The following is a 15,594-nucleotide window of genomic DNA, read 5'->3' on the forward strand; positions in this document are numbered from 1 at the left end:
GTGCTGTCTGCATGGAATTTGTACGTTAATCCTGTGATTGCATAGGTTTTCTAGGGGTGCTCCGGTTTCCTCCGATACTCCAAAGACATACAGATTTGTTGGTTAATTGGCTTCCATAAACTTGTAAATTGTCCCAAGTCTGTAGGATAGGATTTTAGTGTATAGGGTGATCGCTGGTCGGTGCTGACTCAATGGGCCGAAGGGCCTGTCTATGCGCTGTATCGCCAAAGTCTAAAGCCACACTGCCTGGAGGTATTGGTATTCTTCCAGCATTAAGAAAAAATAAATAATTATGAAATCATTAGAAATCAAGTCAGGAGTCTTGTCATATTGTCATATGTACCAAAATGGAACAATGAAAGTATTACTTGCAGCAGCTCAACTGGTTTGTAAACACAGTTCTCAATAGATTAAAAAGATAAACAAACAGAAAAAAAAGCTAATTAAATAAAATAACTCAATCTAATGCAAAACAAAACAAAGCATAAAGTCCCTAGTGCAAAGGCAATTTGGCATTCAGTTTAGTTGGTCTGTGGTTAATTAAATGTAGCAAATTAATTACATTTCAATTTTTTTTAATTAAAAATTATCATTTAATCACATAAGAACACAAAAATATGAAACCCATTTATCAAATCTTAATTCCTCAACCTATTACTTTCCCTAGTCCACCTCAACTATTCCTCTCCATTTAAATCCATGGAGATACTGTACCCACTCCAGGTCCAACCTGGCAACACAATAAAGCAGAACAGGGTGCATCTGTGGAAAGAGAATCAGAGTTTACGTAACCATAGATGCTGCCTGATATGCTGATTATCTGTTTTTGTTTTTATTTCATATTTCCAGCATCTGCAGTATTTTAACTTTTCATACACTGTCAAAGGTTTTCCAGGGAGATTCCATAGCATAATTACAGGGAATTGCAAGACCTTTATTGCAATCCCATTGGAGCCTAGCATCAGACAACAGTCAGAATGATGGTGCAGAGGTGCTGGCATTTCTCTGGAAAATTGTCCCTGATCAATCTAAGATCTTTATTCCAATTAGGAACAGTTGGAGAATTTCACCAGATGGCAGCAGATTCCATTTTTTCCACGCAAAGTGCAGGAATGAAATAGTTCCAAAAGAGTGTATTTTCAAAACCGCAGAAGTAACTGGTCTGATTTTTGTTAACACACAATTGAGAACCATGAGGAGATGACTGCAATCCTTTACAATTCAATGTATTTTCAATTATGGCATTTGGTCCACTTTGTGCCAATTCTTTAGTATTCTTTCACATTTACTCTCCTGCCTTTAATTATTTACCAACATCAAATATTAACTGCAATAACAATGTTATGGTTTTATGTCAATCTTTAATATTAACTGTATATTGGGTTTGAACTTACCTCCAGACTCTTTGAGGAAAAGGACTTGCAGAATGATGCATACATTTCAGCAATAGATTGTGCATTACATCGTTAGCTTATTATGTTCACAAATGTACTTATGGTCTGTACTCCTTTTGGATTTGTTAAGAATTGCATCTACAAACCTTTATGCTGTCAACTGCAAAACTAAATATTCAATGCTGCATTGATGTCAACAGATATGAAAAGTCTTAAGGCTAAATAATACAATCATTTTAACTTTGCTTTTCAAAATAGTTTTAAAAATAATTAAATGTGAAATTAAGAATGCTAAGTTAAGATTTAATTGAATACATATTGAGTTTTATTCTTTTGCTATCCTGAGCTACATCATGTCAAGGTCTGAACCGTATTTCTAATAAACAGGAATAATCTTTCAAATGAAACTAACCGTGAATTCTCGTGAGCAACTATACAAACGTCAGAGAGCATCTGATGAAAAGAAATGTAGGAAACAGAAGTTGGTGGAGAAGAAAAGACTGAGATCATGGTTAAACAATGCATGAATTTCTGCATCTCCTAGTTTCAGGCAAAATGCTGAGGAAGCAAGGGGTTAAAAACACAAGGCCCAAGGTGAACAGCATTAATTTAGTCAACAAAGACCTAAATTGCCAAAAGTCAAAAGTGTTTTGGTTGCCATATATCCCCAAACGGAACAACGAATGTCTTACTTGCAACAGCACAACAGATATGTAAACATAGTGTTCAGTAGACACTGTAATAAGCAAAAAAAAAAGAAGTGCAATATATAAAATACATATAAAAAAAACGAACAATATAGTGCATGACAAAAACAATGCCCCGTCCCTAGTGCAATTAAGGCAGATTGAAGTTCAGAGTTTGTAGCTCAGTCATACAATGTGTTTTCACATCAGAAATGATGGTTGTGGAAAACTGTTATTTTGTCAGAAAATCTACTTTGTCAGAATTTCAAGGAATTCATTACTCATTTAATTTTTATTTTAACTTGTAGCCCTGATGATCTGCTGAATGCTCTCAACGAAGGCATAAGTCGTGCTGATATCATCATTACTTCAGGAGGTGTATCCATGGGAGAAAAGGTAATCAAGGTATTTTTACATGAAAATTTAATTAAATATATCGCACAATGATTAGCATATAAGACCTTCATCATTTCTCACATCACAAAAGTGAAAGATTACCTGTCCTGGAGTTCTTACTCCAGCCCACACCATATGTGTTGAAAGAAAATGAATTTAGCAACTAGCATCTTAAGGGAAAGGTGCTTGTAAACAAACTGGATTCTTAGATTATTACTAAAACTTTAAAAATCTGTAAACATTGGATGCAACAGATTTAATGTTTTGTTTATTAGCCATATTATGGCACCATTGCTGCACATTTTGAGGTTAGTAGAAAATAAAGGCTTTACATTTATCTTCAAAGTCTCCTTGATAAACCTCGATACAAACTGAAAAAATGTACCACTCAATTTTTGCACAAATGCGTCTCACATACTCGCAACATTAATAACCAGATCATCTATTTTATTGATGTTAAGATAAACATCAGTATTTTATCAACACAATTCCCTGCTCATTTAACAAGATCATGAGATTTTTTTTTGCCTACTGAGGAGAATTCACACCAAATTTGCACTTCTGGCTGTAGTGTTTCCTCAACATTGCGCTGAAGTGTCAAACTGGATTATGTGCTTGAGACTGTGGAGAAGGGATTAAGTTCACATTCCCCCGACGGAATGTCGTCTTGACTCAATTATGGTGTTTTATTGTAACTGTAAGGGTTCTTTAATAACAACTGGCATCTCTGAAGGTTAGGGGCGGCATAGTGGTGCAGATGAGAGAACTGCTGCCTCACAGTGCCAGATACCCAGGTTACACTAAAGTTGATAGTATTGTAGATAGCGAAGATGGTTTTTAAAATTGCAGCAGGATGGTGATTGGTTGAACAGGTGGGCAGAAGAATAGTTATTGGTTTAATACAGAGAAGTGCGAGGTTTTGCATTTTCGGAAGTCTAGCCAGGACAGGACCTTCACAGTAAATGGCAGGGCTCTGATGAGTGTTGTAGAGCAGAGGGATCTAGTAGTGCAGGTACATAGTTCCTGGAAAGTGGCGTCACAGGTAGATAGGGTGGTCAAGAAGTCTTTCGCACATTGGCCTTTATTTGTCAAAGTATTGAATATAAAAGTTGGGAGGTTATGTTACAGTTGTACAGGACATAGGTGAGGCCACATTTGGAGTATTGTGTTCAGTTTTGGTTACCTGATATAGAAAATATGTTGTTAAGATGGAAAAGATGCAGAGTTTCATGAGGAATTCTCCAGGACTCGATGGCCTGTTCTATAGGGAAAGGTTGAACAGACTAGGATTTTATTCCTTGGAGATCAGGAGGAGGATGGGTGATCTTATAGAGGTGTATAAAATCATGAGAAGAGTAGATAGGGTAAATGCACAAAGACTTGTATCCAGGGTAGCGGAATGAAGGTCGCATCCAAGCCATAATTATCAGTTTCTTCATCAATGAGCTTCCTTCTGTCATAAGGTCAGATAAAGGAATATTTATTGATGATTGTACAGTTTTCCATTTTATACAAAATACTTCAGATAATGAGGTAGAACCTGGGTTCATGCAGCAAGAATAGGACAGTAATTGCAAAAGACTAGTAGGTGGCAAGTAATATTTGCATCACACAACTGCCAAGCATTGACTATTTCCACTGAGTGCCTAACCACTTCTGTTAGACATTGAATGGAAATGCCACTGTAAATTTCCCACCATCAACAATTTAGAGATAATAACTGTCTGGAAAGTGTTTATAGAGTGTAGGTACCTTTGTAAAAGCCAGTATTTATTACTATACCTTATGAGAAGCTAGTGAGGAACACTGTTCTTGAATCTTTCCTGATTGCGAAGGTAATTCATGCAGAAGATAATTGGGCATAGGGACACTACCCAGTGGAACTCCTACAGTTATGTATAGGAAGGATGCTGGTTTACACTGAAGATAGACACAAGAAGCTGGAGTAACAGCGGGTCAGGCAGCACCTCTGGAGAGAAGGAATAGGTGACCTTTCGGGTCAGAGACATTTCAGGTCAGAGACAGATTCTGAAGAAGGGTTTCTACCCGAAATGTTATCTATTCCTTTTTTTCCAGAGTTGCTGCTGACCTGCTGATTTACTACAGCTTTTTGTGTCTATCCTAGAGCGATGTCCTTGATCTGAGATGAGCAACCATCTTTCATTCTCAATTCCTTGGATAGTAAATGGTCTGGACCAGCATGCAGATGAGTTTAGACAAAATTTATCATTCAGCTAACAAGCAAGGGTGCACTCAGATTGGAGACAGGGTTTTGCCTGTGCAATGTGACTCGCTAATGCCATCAAGGACAAATCAATTTACAACCGGGAGACTGGTCAGGGCGACAACATAAAGAATATTTCTTTATCAGTTCTGCTGCCACTTGCTACACATCTAGCCTGTCAGGTGAGTCCATTAGAAGCTCAATTTTCTGATGCCACAGAGCCATTCTTCCTGATTAACACTGAAGTCTTCACCAGAGTACATTGTTGGCCTTGGCAACACTTGTATTCAGCAAGGGGGGAAAGATGTAAGTAGTCAGAATGTTTGAGGGCTGATAAAAATAGAAGTGGTATTAATTGCAATTGTCTAATCAATGGCACACTTATATGTAGCTATTCACTGACCTTCCTTTTGATTTAGGTCCTTTAAATAGCTTGAGAGGTGTCAAAGGTGACCCTGTTTTTCAGAACAAATTTTCAGCTTGGACACCACAATAACTTCACATCACATTTTACAAAGCGACACTTTGTGAAAATATTAATAAGCATCACACAAAACAGTATAAAATTAACTGTTGGTATAATCAGTAACCTAGAATATTAGCATTAATAAGCTGGTCAATAACAATTCCAATGGATACAGTTGTATTTAGGTTGCATTTATGATTCCAGCATATAAATATTTTTATCCTGAAATACTGCCCATTTGTTTTCCAATTTCTAATTTTTTGAAGCTACAAAAGAAAACAATCCACATATGGCATTCAACAAAAGTATGGATAAGCATATAATGAGATTAAATGTGATGCATTCTGGCAGGCATCCCTTCTTTCATATTGACCCAATTCTCATGCTCGAAAGATGATACATCCCACATTACTGTTCCTCGTGATACTTGTCAAAACACCATTAGTACAGTGATTGTGTATTTCATTTGTGTATGGATAACCACTGTTTGTGAATGGCTTATGTCTGGAGGTTCTATATCACACAAATTACTCTGCTGTGTAAAATTATCAACGCTTTCTTGTATTTTAACCTTTCATCTCAGTGTAATTACTTATTTTTCTTGAGGATAAATGTTGTGAGAAAGCCTCTTTTCCCTTCATATTTTAATCTTTCTCAGGCATGCTGCAGGTCAGGAGATAACCAGGTAGAAATAGTACACAAGGCAATCTTCAATTATTGACAAATCTGTTTCCTCTCTTATTGAGAATGTGTGTGATTTGGCTGGATTTTAGTCAATCATTTTCACTGGGAACAATTCATTGTACTGAGTGTGTTAAAAATGCTCAGTCTCAAATGTTATTGGTTTACACATAAGGGGTGGCGCAGTGGTAGAGTTGCTGCCTTACAGCACCACAGACCCAGGTTCAATCTGCCGAAGGGCCTGTTGCTTCGCTATATCTCTAAATTAAACTAAACTAAAAGCCCCCATTATGGTCTAGGGAGCAGGTCGTTTCCTTACGTACACTATTAAAATTTAAGATTTAGCAGCTTTAATTTAGCTCAGTGATGACTGAATGAATAGGGCAGACAATAGACAATTCTAGAGAGAATTCTAGTAGAGAATTCCACGGACTCACAACTCTCTGTGTGAAAAAGTGTTTCCTCGTCTCCATTCTATATTGCTTACCCCTTATTCTTAAACTGTGGCCCCGTGTTCTGGACTCCCCCAACATCAGGAACATGTTTCCTGCCTCTAGCGTTGTGGCACACCGGTAGCGTTGCTGCCTAAAGGGCCTGTCCCACATGGGCGTCATTTGCACATCACGCAGGTGGCGCGCGAAGATTTTGTGAATCCCAAAATCCTGGGACGTCGCGCGCGACCACGCGTCACTGCCTACACCACCCACGCCTCACCACACACCATGATGCCCAAGTGGGACAGGCTCTTTACAGTGCAAGAGATCCTGGTTCGATCCTGACTAAGGGTGCTGTCTGTATGGAGTTTGTATGTTCTCCCTGTGACCGCCTGGGTTTTCTTCAGGTGCTCCAGTTACTTCTCATATTTTAAAGACGTGCAGATTTGTTCTGTAAATTTCCCCTATAATGTAGGATTTGAAACTGAGGTAACATCGAACTAGTGTATGGGTGATCGTTGGTCAGCGCAGGCTCAGTGGGCCCAAGGGCCTGTTTCCATGCTGCACATCTAAACTAAACTTAACAAAACTAAACTTGTTCAAGAGTGTTTTATTGTCATACTAGACTGTGGGACCCGTTGGGTCCCTGTCACATGGGAGGCCTGGTCCCCCAATGCAATATTCCACCACTAACCCTTAGCCCCCAACTGCGCTGACGTGGCAATAACTTGTAAAAAATAAGATCATTGTGAACGCATCTCACTCTCCCTCTTCAGTCCCCCTATTCCCCTCCTCCATCATCCTCCCTCTCCCCACCCTCCACCAACCCTCCTCTGCCTCCTCCCCTCACCACCTCCCTCCCCTCCTCTCTCTTCGCTCCCCTCCTCCATTACCTTACTATCTCTCTTCCTACCCCATTCCTCCACATCCCCCAATACTACCTCCCCCTCCTCTTCACCCACCCTCTTCTTTTACCTCTCCTCGTCCCCTCCCCCACTGACCTCTCCCTCCCTCTCCTTGCCCATACCCTCAGTCTCTCCCTCCCTCCCTCCATAAGCCCTCTCCCTGCCTGCACCCCCACTCCTCACTTCCCCCTATCCCACCCTCCCACAATGAAAATGTCCTTGACCCGGGTGCCACTGCTCTCCCTGCCCGTAGGCCCAGTGCCACTCCTCGGGGCGGGGGCTATCAGGGGTGACGGGCCGAGCCGGGGGAGCGAGAGGCAGATGCGGAGGTCTACCTTGCCCTGGGTGCCGCTCAATCTCTGCGCTCTTCTTCCTCACGGCCCCGGTGCCGCACCTCGGGGTGGGGACTGTCGGGGGAGGGGGGGGCGAACGGCATGGAGCCGGGGAGGGGGAGGGAGACGCGGAGGCCTAACTTTCCCTGGGTGCCGCTCCACTTCCTCCCTGTGTTCTTCCTCCTCGCGGGAGGCACTATTAGGGGTGACAGACCGAGCGCCGCGGAACCGTGGGAGGGGAAGGGAGAGCACTCTAAACTACCTTGCCTAATTATAGTTGCCTTGCACAAATGAAGTAGCCTTGCCCAATTAAATTTGCCTTGCCCAATTAAAGTTGCCTTGCCTTCTATATAATTAAAAGTCTAATCTTGACCACTTCCTGTTTGCGCTTTATATTGATTTTAGAAAAAACGCTACCATGTACACTGATTTTTGGCCATCTTACTCAGAGTCCCCCTCCGCTCATCAGGTACCGAGGATTTTTCCCATCGGTGAAAAATAAAAGAGTTATTAGTGTTTAAAAAATGTTGAGATTCTCTCTCCTGTCAATCATGCCATGAAGACCACACCCCTTCTGGTGGGAGGGGGGAGGGACTATGGAACCCAGAAGTGTGGGCGTGGCTCAGTCTTTGCATGATGGAGGAGGGAGAGGTCACGACTCGCTGTCTTTAGTGGCCTTGCACCCTGCTTGAAATGGTATGAAACTGCACTTGAATTTGGTGGCCTTACACCCTGCTTGAAGTGGTAAGAAACTTCACTTGAATTTGGTGGCCTTGCACCCTGCTTGAAATGAAATTTCAAGGAATAGCCGTGAATCAACTGCCAGCCACCAGCCGTGAGTGAGTGAGCTGCCAGCACAACAGGCTTGAGTGACTGAGCCGCCAGCCCAAGAATCCATTTGGCCCACAATGTCCATACTAGCCCTCTGGAAACCAGCCCCTTCAGCCCACAACACCCATAATAGCGCTCCAGTGTTAGCCACCAATATTGGAATTGGTGGAGAGGTGGAATATTGCGTTGGGGGACCAGACCTCCCGTGTGATGTTGGGACCCAACGGGTCCCACTTAGTCTAGTAGGTAACTATAATTTTGATATAAATGGGACACATCAAATTGGCAGAGATGGCCTTTGCTATGAATTCATGGAGAATTGGGACGCTTAGAACCTATGCTATTTCCTATGCTATTTCAGACCTGGTCACCTGCTGTAAAACAGGAATAATTAATTATTTAAAGAGGAATTATAACATAATTTCATAAATGTTGTTCTTAAACTATCTAGAAATTTAAGGAGATATTTCAAAATTTTCCATGAAGATACTCCGTGAAGAAATAAACACTAATAGAAGGATAATCCATCTGTGGCTAACCTACGATGTTAAGAATGATGTTAGCATTAAAGGTGAAGGGCCTGTCCCACGAGCATGCGACTCCATGTGGCAAACGCGACCTAAAGGGCCTGTCCCACGAGCATGCGACTCCATGCGGCAAGCGCGACCTAACGTGGTCGCTTGAACCGTACGGCCTCGAGGGGCCGGTCCCACTTCGATCGCCGGAGCCATATAGAGTTGTGCGGAGCTGGTTCCGAAAAACTGACCGTGTTCAAAAATTCCGCGCGTCAACGCCCCGCAACCACCTCGACACCGTACGCACCGCCTCGACGGGCATACGCAGCGTCTTGACACCGTACGCACCGTCTCGACGCCGCACGTCACGCGCGAACTTCCCGCGGACTTCGCTCGAACTTCATGTCACTCACTCGACCTCCGCGCGGCCCCCGCTTCTGGTTTGGTCGCGCTTGCCGCATGCAGTCGCATGCTCGTGGGATAGGCCCTTTAGGTCACGCTTGCCGCATGGAGTCGCATGCTCGTGGGACAGGCCCTTAAAGCACCAATGTTGTGATGATTATTGGTAGAACAGAATCTTTGAGAAAATTGAAAAAGAGATGTATAAAATCATGAGGGTGAATGTACAGAGTCTTTTTTTCTAGGGTAGGAGAATAAAGAGCTTGAAGGAGTAGGGTTAATGTGAGAGGCAAAAGATTTAATAGGAACCTGAGGCCAACTTTTTCCATCGGTGTAGTGGTTATATGGGTCGAATTGGCAGAGCAAGTAGTAGAGGCGGGTACAATAAAACACTTAAAAGATGTTTGGCCCGATCACGGTTAGGAAGGGTTTCGAGTAATATGGGCCAATTGTAGGCAGCAAGATCCAGTTTAGTCGGAGCATCTTGGTCAGCTTGGACGAGTTGGGCAGAAGGGCCTGTTTACGTATTGTTTGAATCTATGATAAACTGGTGGATTAAATGATAAATTTCACAAGTTGGTGTGGGTGGGGACTATGGTTACTCTCCTGTGCCTTGCTATCAGGCTAATATTCTGCATCTTGCAATGTTTCCTTTGCTATTCCCCAAAAATAGATGATCTCCGTCTATGGAACAGAAAAGAAACTGCAAATGCTGGAATTTGAAACAAGAAAAAAAATATTGGAAGAACTCCACCGGTCAAACATTATCTCTGGAAAGAGAAAATTTCACGTCAATGAACCTTCCTCAAAATCTTTTTTAAATATTCAGAGTTCTGAGGAAAGGTCATTGGCCCAAAATATTAATTGGTTTCTATATCCAGAGATACTGCCTGAGTTCTACAAGCATTTCTAAATTTGGTTTCCATCTATTTCTCATCTACATACTGCATCTTCATGACACAGCCACATGCATGCTAATGGTAACAACCAGCTCTATCTTACACCACATGTTCCATTTTCTCTACTGTTTTTAAATTGTAAAAATGTGTGTGCATTATCCAGTACTAGATAAGCAGCAAGTTCCTCTACCTCAGTATTGTTAAGCTCCTGCTAGAAGTCTCAATCCCAGTGAAGCAATGTGACTGAGATTGCAATTATCTTTCTTCAACCTGGTTGAGCTACCAGCCATATATCTGAATGTACTGTTGTAGCGACACCTGCTGGCGCGCGTCAGCATCGAACCCTGCGGTTGGAAGCCGCGCGCATGTGACTCTGGGAGGGGTCGGGTTTTCGCGCCGTTTCTGGGCTCAGCCCGCCAGTCGATTGAGGACCACCATTGTGGTCAGTTGTGTATTAGAGCCCGTGTTATCGGAGAACTGTAATTGAGAATAAATTTCGTTCAAACAACTGATTGTCGTTTCTAATCCACCAAACTGTACATTTAAACATTCACTTCTATAACATTGCATCGTTTAAATTATGCAATCTCAGCTGTAGAAGGATGCTGTCACCAAAATAACCTAATTGGTAATAGTTGCCAATTTCACATCTAGACATTCAACTAAAAAGTAGATCACCATGCATTTCACCATACTTAAAACAAGCAGTTGCCCTGTAACAAAATGAATGCACAATCACCAAAACAAATGCTTACAATTTAATTGCAAGTTAAACATAATTTCTATCTTGACAGATGAACATGTAGGTACGCTACATTGATGTTGATTATTGCCTGTATTACATAAGGAATTATTATCGCACAGCCATGTCCAGTTTTTTTTATCATGTAAGTGTTTTAGCAGTTTCTGGAATTCAAGACTTGCTACGAAGTACAATTCAGTGAAGTATTTTGCTCAGCAATTACTAGATCGATTATTTCCTTATTATTGCGTGATGGAAAAACTTAGCATCACTTTATATAATTTTAAATACTTTTATCTAAAAATTAAATTAGGGATACATAGCAAAAAAAATGAAGCAAAAATGCCAAGTAGAATTGTTTTTAAATGAAAGGGCTAGAATCAGTCCATAAGTCCTTGTATATATTTCTCCAGAGATGCCTGGCATTTAATAGTTTCTTGAACCATTTAGTTTTTGCTTTTTCTAGTACACAGTACCTAATTAGAGTGGAGCCACAAGGAAGTGCAGAAGCTAGAATATTGAGCAAAACGCAAAATGCTGGAAGAACTAATATGGTTGAGCAGCATTTGTGGAGGGAATGGATGGACGGTGTTTTGACTTAGGACTTCAGAAGAAGTGTCTGGCCTGAAACGCCACTAGTCCATTCATTCCATAGATTTGATGCTATGAGCCAAACATTTGTGGTGGCTCTTGTGGTGGAAACTTACTGAAGAGGATTCTGATGGATAAGATACAGTGCCCTCCATAACGTTTGGGACAAAGACCTATCATTTATTTATTTGCCTCTGTGCTCCACAATTTGAGATTTGTAATAGAAAAAAAATCACATGTGGTTAAAGTGTACATAGTCAGATTTTAATAAAGGCCATTTTTATACATTTTGGTTTCACCATATAGAAATTACAGCAGTGCTTATACATAGTCCCCCCATTTCAGGGCACCATAATGTTTGGGACACAGCAATGTCATGTAAATGAAAGTAGCCATGTTTAGTATTTTGTTGCATATCTTTTGTATGCAATGACTGCTTGAAGTCTGCAATTCATGGACATCACCAGTTGCTGGGTGTCTTCTCTGTTGATGCTCTGCCAGGCCTGTACTGCAGCCATCTTTAGCTTATGCTTGTTTTAGGGGCTAGTCCCCTTCAGTTTTCTCTTCAGCATATAAAAGGCATGCTCAATTGGGTTCAGATCGGGTGATTGACTTGGCCACTGAACAGTTGACCATTTTGTAGTTTTGAAAAACTCCTTTGTTGCTTTAGCAGAATGTTTGGGATCATTGTCTTGCTGTTGAATGAACTGCTGGCCAAGGAGTTTTGAGGCATTTGTTTGAAATTGAGCAGATAGGATGTGTCTATACACTTCAGAATTCATTATGCTACTACCATCAGCAGTTGTATCATCAATGAGGATAAATGAACCAGTACCTTCAACAGCCATACATGCCCATGTCATAACACCCCCAACACTGTGTTTCACAGATGAGGTGGTATGCTTTGGATCTTGGGCAGTTCCTTCTCTCCTCCATACTTTGCTCTTGCCATCACTCTGATATGTTAATCTTCATCTCATCTGTCCACAAGACCTTTTTCCAGAACTATGTTTGCTCTTTTAAGTACTTCTTGGCAAACTGTAACCTGGTCATCTATTTTTGTGGCTAACCAGTGGTTTGCATCTTGCAGTGTAGCTTCTGTATTTCTGTTCATGAAATCTTCTGCTGACAGTGGTCATTGACAAATCCACACATGACTCCCGAAGAGTGTTTCTGATCTGTCGGACAGGTGTTTGGGGATTTTTCTTTATTAAAGAGAGAATTCTTCTGTCATCAGCTGTGGATGTCTTCCTTGGCCTGTCAGTCCCTTTGCAATTGGTAAGCTCACCAGTGCTCTCTTTCTTCTTAATGATGTTCCAAACAGTTGATTTTGGTAAGCCTAAGGTTTGGCTGATGTCTCCAACAGTTTTATTCTTGTTTCTCAGTCTCATTATGACTTATTTGACTTTCATTGGCACAACGTTGGTCCTCATGTTGATAAACAGCAATAAAAGTTTGCAAAGGTGATGGAAAGACTGGAGGAAAGACTAGGTGCTGAGAGTTCTCTTATACCTGCATGAAGGAGGCAAATAAATACACCTGATCAATTACAAACACCTGTGAAGCCACGTGTACTAAACATTATGGTGCCCTGAAATGGGGGGACCATGTATAATCACAGCTGTAATTTCTACATGGTGAAACCAAAATGTATAAAAATACCCTTTAAGAAAATCTGACAATGTGCACTTAAACCACATGTGATTTTTTTTCTATTACATATCTTAAATTGTGGAGTACAGAGGTAAATAAATAAATGATGGGTCTTTGTCCCAAACATTATGGAGTATATGTTCATTTGGATAGATTGGAGCCGATTCTGGATACTTGCTTCGGGGTACATGGTTTTATATGAAGGAGATCACGTCTTACGAATTTGAAGAAGTAACGAAAAAGGTTTACGAGGGCAGGTCATGTAGTCTATATGGACTTCAGCAAGGGTTTTGATAAGGTTCTGCAGATGAGGTTCTACATGGTCGGCTAGTCTGGAAGGTTGGATTGCATAGGTCGGGGAACGCTAACTTACTGGGGGTTGTGAATTCGGAGGGGGAAAGATTAGAGTGAGACAGGGGAGTGGAGAAGTTGAGGCGGTTGACGTCGCGGCGGCAGTTCTGAATGAAGAGTTCCAGAGCCGGGACTTTATGAGGGGGGTTCCACGAGGAGGGGGTGCGTTGGAGACGGGAAAAGGGGTCATCATTGGGGGGCGAGGACTCCTTCCCATGGAAGTGCGCTGTGAGGCGGAGACGACGGTAGAAGCGCTCCAAGTCATGGTGGGCGCGGAACTCATTGAGATGGGGACGGAGGGGGACAAAGGTAAGACCTCTGCTGAGGACAGACCGTTGGGTGGGGGAGAGGGGGAGGTCGGGGGGGATGGTGAACACCCGGCAGGGGTGGGAGTTGGGGCCAGAGGAAGGCAGGTGGGTAGACTGGGGAGGGGGCGATGTGTGGGGGGGGGGGGGGGTTGTGGGTGTTGGAGGAGTGGTGGGTGGTCAGGGGGTGGGGGGGAGAGAGGGGCTGTAATGTGGGTGGGGAAGAGCAGGTGTGACATGGTTGGGGGGGATGGGGGAGGGTCAGTGGAGCAGCCACTGGAGAAGGGTTTCGGCCCGAAACGTCGCCTATTTCCTTCGCTCCATAGATGCTGCTGCACCCGCTGAGTTTCCCCAGCAATTTTGTGTACCTAACTTACTGGGTACAGATTTGGCTTCATGGAAGGAAGCAGAGGATGATGAAAAGTTGTTTATCGTACTGGAGACCTGTGTCTAATAGTGTGCCTCAAGGATCAGTGCTAGTAGGCCCATTGCTGTTGTGGTGTATATCACCAATTTGGATGAGATTGTACAAGGCATGATTAATAAGTTTGCAGATGACAGTGAAGATAGTTATCAAAAAATTATAGCAGGGTCTTGAACAGCTAGGCACGTGGACTGAGGAATGTTTAATGTGAGTTTAATGTGAGGCATTGCATTTTGGGAAGTCAAACCAGGCCAGGATATTCATGGTGAATGGTTGGGTCCTGGGGATTATTGTAGAGTAGAGGGATCTGAAAATGGTATCACCATTTGGTGTGGTGAAGGGTGCTCTTATTGAGGTTACTGAAAATCATTACGGGAATAGATAGGATCATTGCCGAGAGTCTTTTACCCAAGGTAGGGGAATCAAGAAACATACTGTAATGTATTCATACATATTCATGTGTATGTTAATGAGTTGGTGTTCAATATAAGCAGGGAATGCTGGGTAATAAATCTCTCTCTCGTGATCCAGGCAACCAGTGTATTCATTGTTATTCATTCTGCCGTCCGGAATATAACAAAATTGGCGACGAGGACGGGATAGAGTTTATGAACTCATCCTTTAAATATAGTGCAGGACTTTAGCAACATGCAGTATTACTATCTAAATGGCGTCGTTGGGAAAAGGGGAAATACAACGAGATCTGGGGGTCCTTGTACATCAGTCTATGAAAGTAAGCATGCAGGTACAGCAGGCAGTGAAGAAAGCGAATGGCATGTTGGCCTTTATAACAAGAGGAATCGAATATAGGAGCAAAGAGGTCCTTCTGCAGTTGTACAGAGCCCTAGTGAGACCACACCTGGAGTATTGTGTGCAGTTTTGGTCCCCTAATTTGAGGAAGGACATTCTTGCTATTGAGGGAGTACAGCGTTTGCAGAAAGTTATAAATTCCGCACTAGAAACCAGAAGCAGAATGAGACAATCAATGAGTACATTGTTGCCTTGAAAAACTTACCGTATTTCCCGGCAATGAAGACGCTATTTTTTACCCAAATATAAGGCACGAAAATTTACCTGCGTCTTGGAGGCCGAAGGTTAGGTTGTTAGCCAAGAAAGATAGACTTGGCTATCCCTCAGTACAGCAACATCAAGTTAGCCAAGTCTATCCCTCATTGCTGGCAGCTGATGGGAAGCGGCTGTAAAGTGGGAAGTGGCTGTAAAAGGACAGTACCACTGTGGGGGGGGGGGGGGGGGCAGAAAGAGTTCCTTTCACAGCATGTGGGGAGTCTGGCCCGAGTCAGCACGGGCAGGAGTGTTGAGAAGGAGGGGGTTGGGGGATCATGCCAGTAACTCACTCAACGCTGCC

The 15,594-nt window shown here is 42.4% G+C and overlaps 1 protein-coding gene across 12 annotated transcripts in view; it reads left to right on the forward strand.

Moving 5' to 3' along the window:
* gphn (gephyrin) overlaps positions 1–15,594 on the forward strand; it is a 458,009-nt gene that overhangs the window by 410,820 nt on the left and 31,595 nt on the right. For all 12 annotated transcript variants that reach the window (XM_033026893.1, XM_033026894.1, XM_033026895.1 and 9 more), the window contains one exon: positions 2,389–2,476. In XM_033026893.1, the coding sequence (XP_032882784.1) occupies positions 2,389–2,476 (88 nt within the window). The remainder of the gene's footprint in view (positions 1–2,388; positions 2,477–15,594) is intronic.

Source organism: Amblyraja radiata, chromosome 9, assembly GCF_010909765.2.
Source record: "Amblyraja radiata isolate CabotCenter1 chromosome 9, sAmbRad1.1.pri, whole genome shotgun sequence".
Classification (NCBI taxonomy): domain Eukaryota; kingdom Metazoa; phylum Chordata; class Chondrichthyes; order Rajiformes; family Rajidae; genus Amblyraja; species Amblyraja radiata.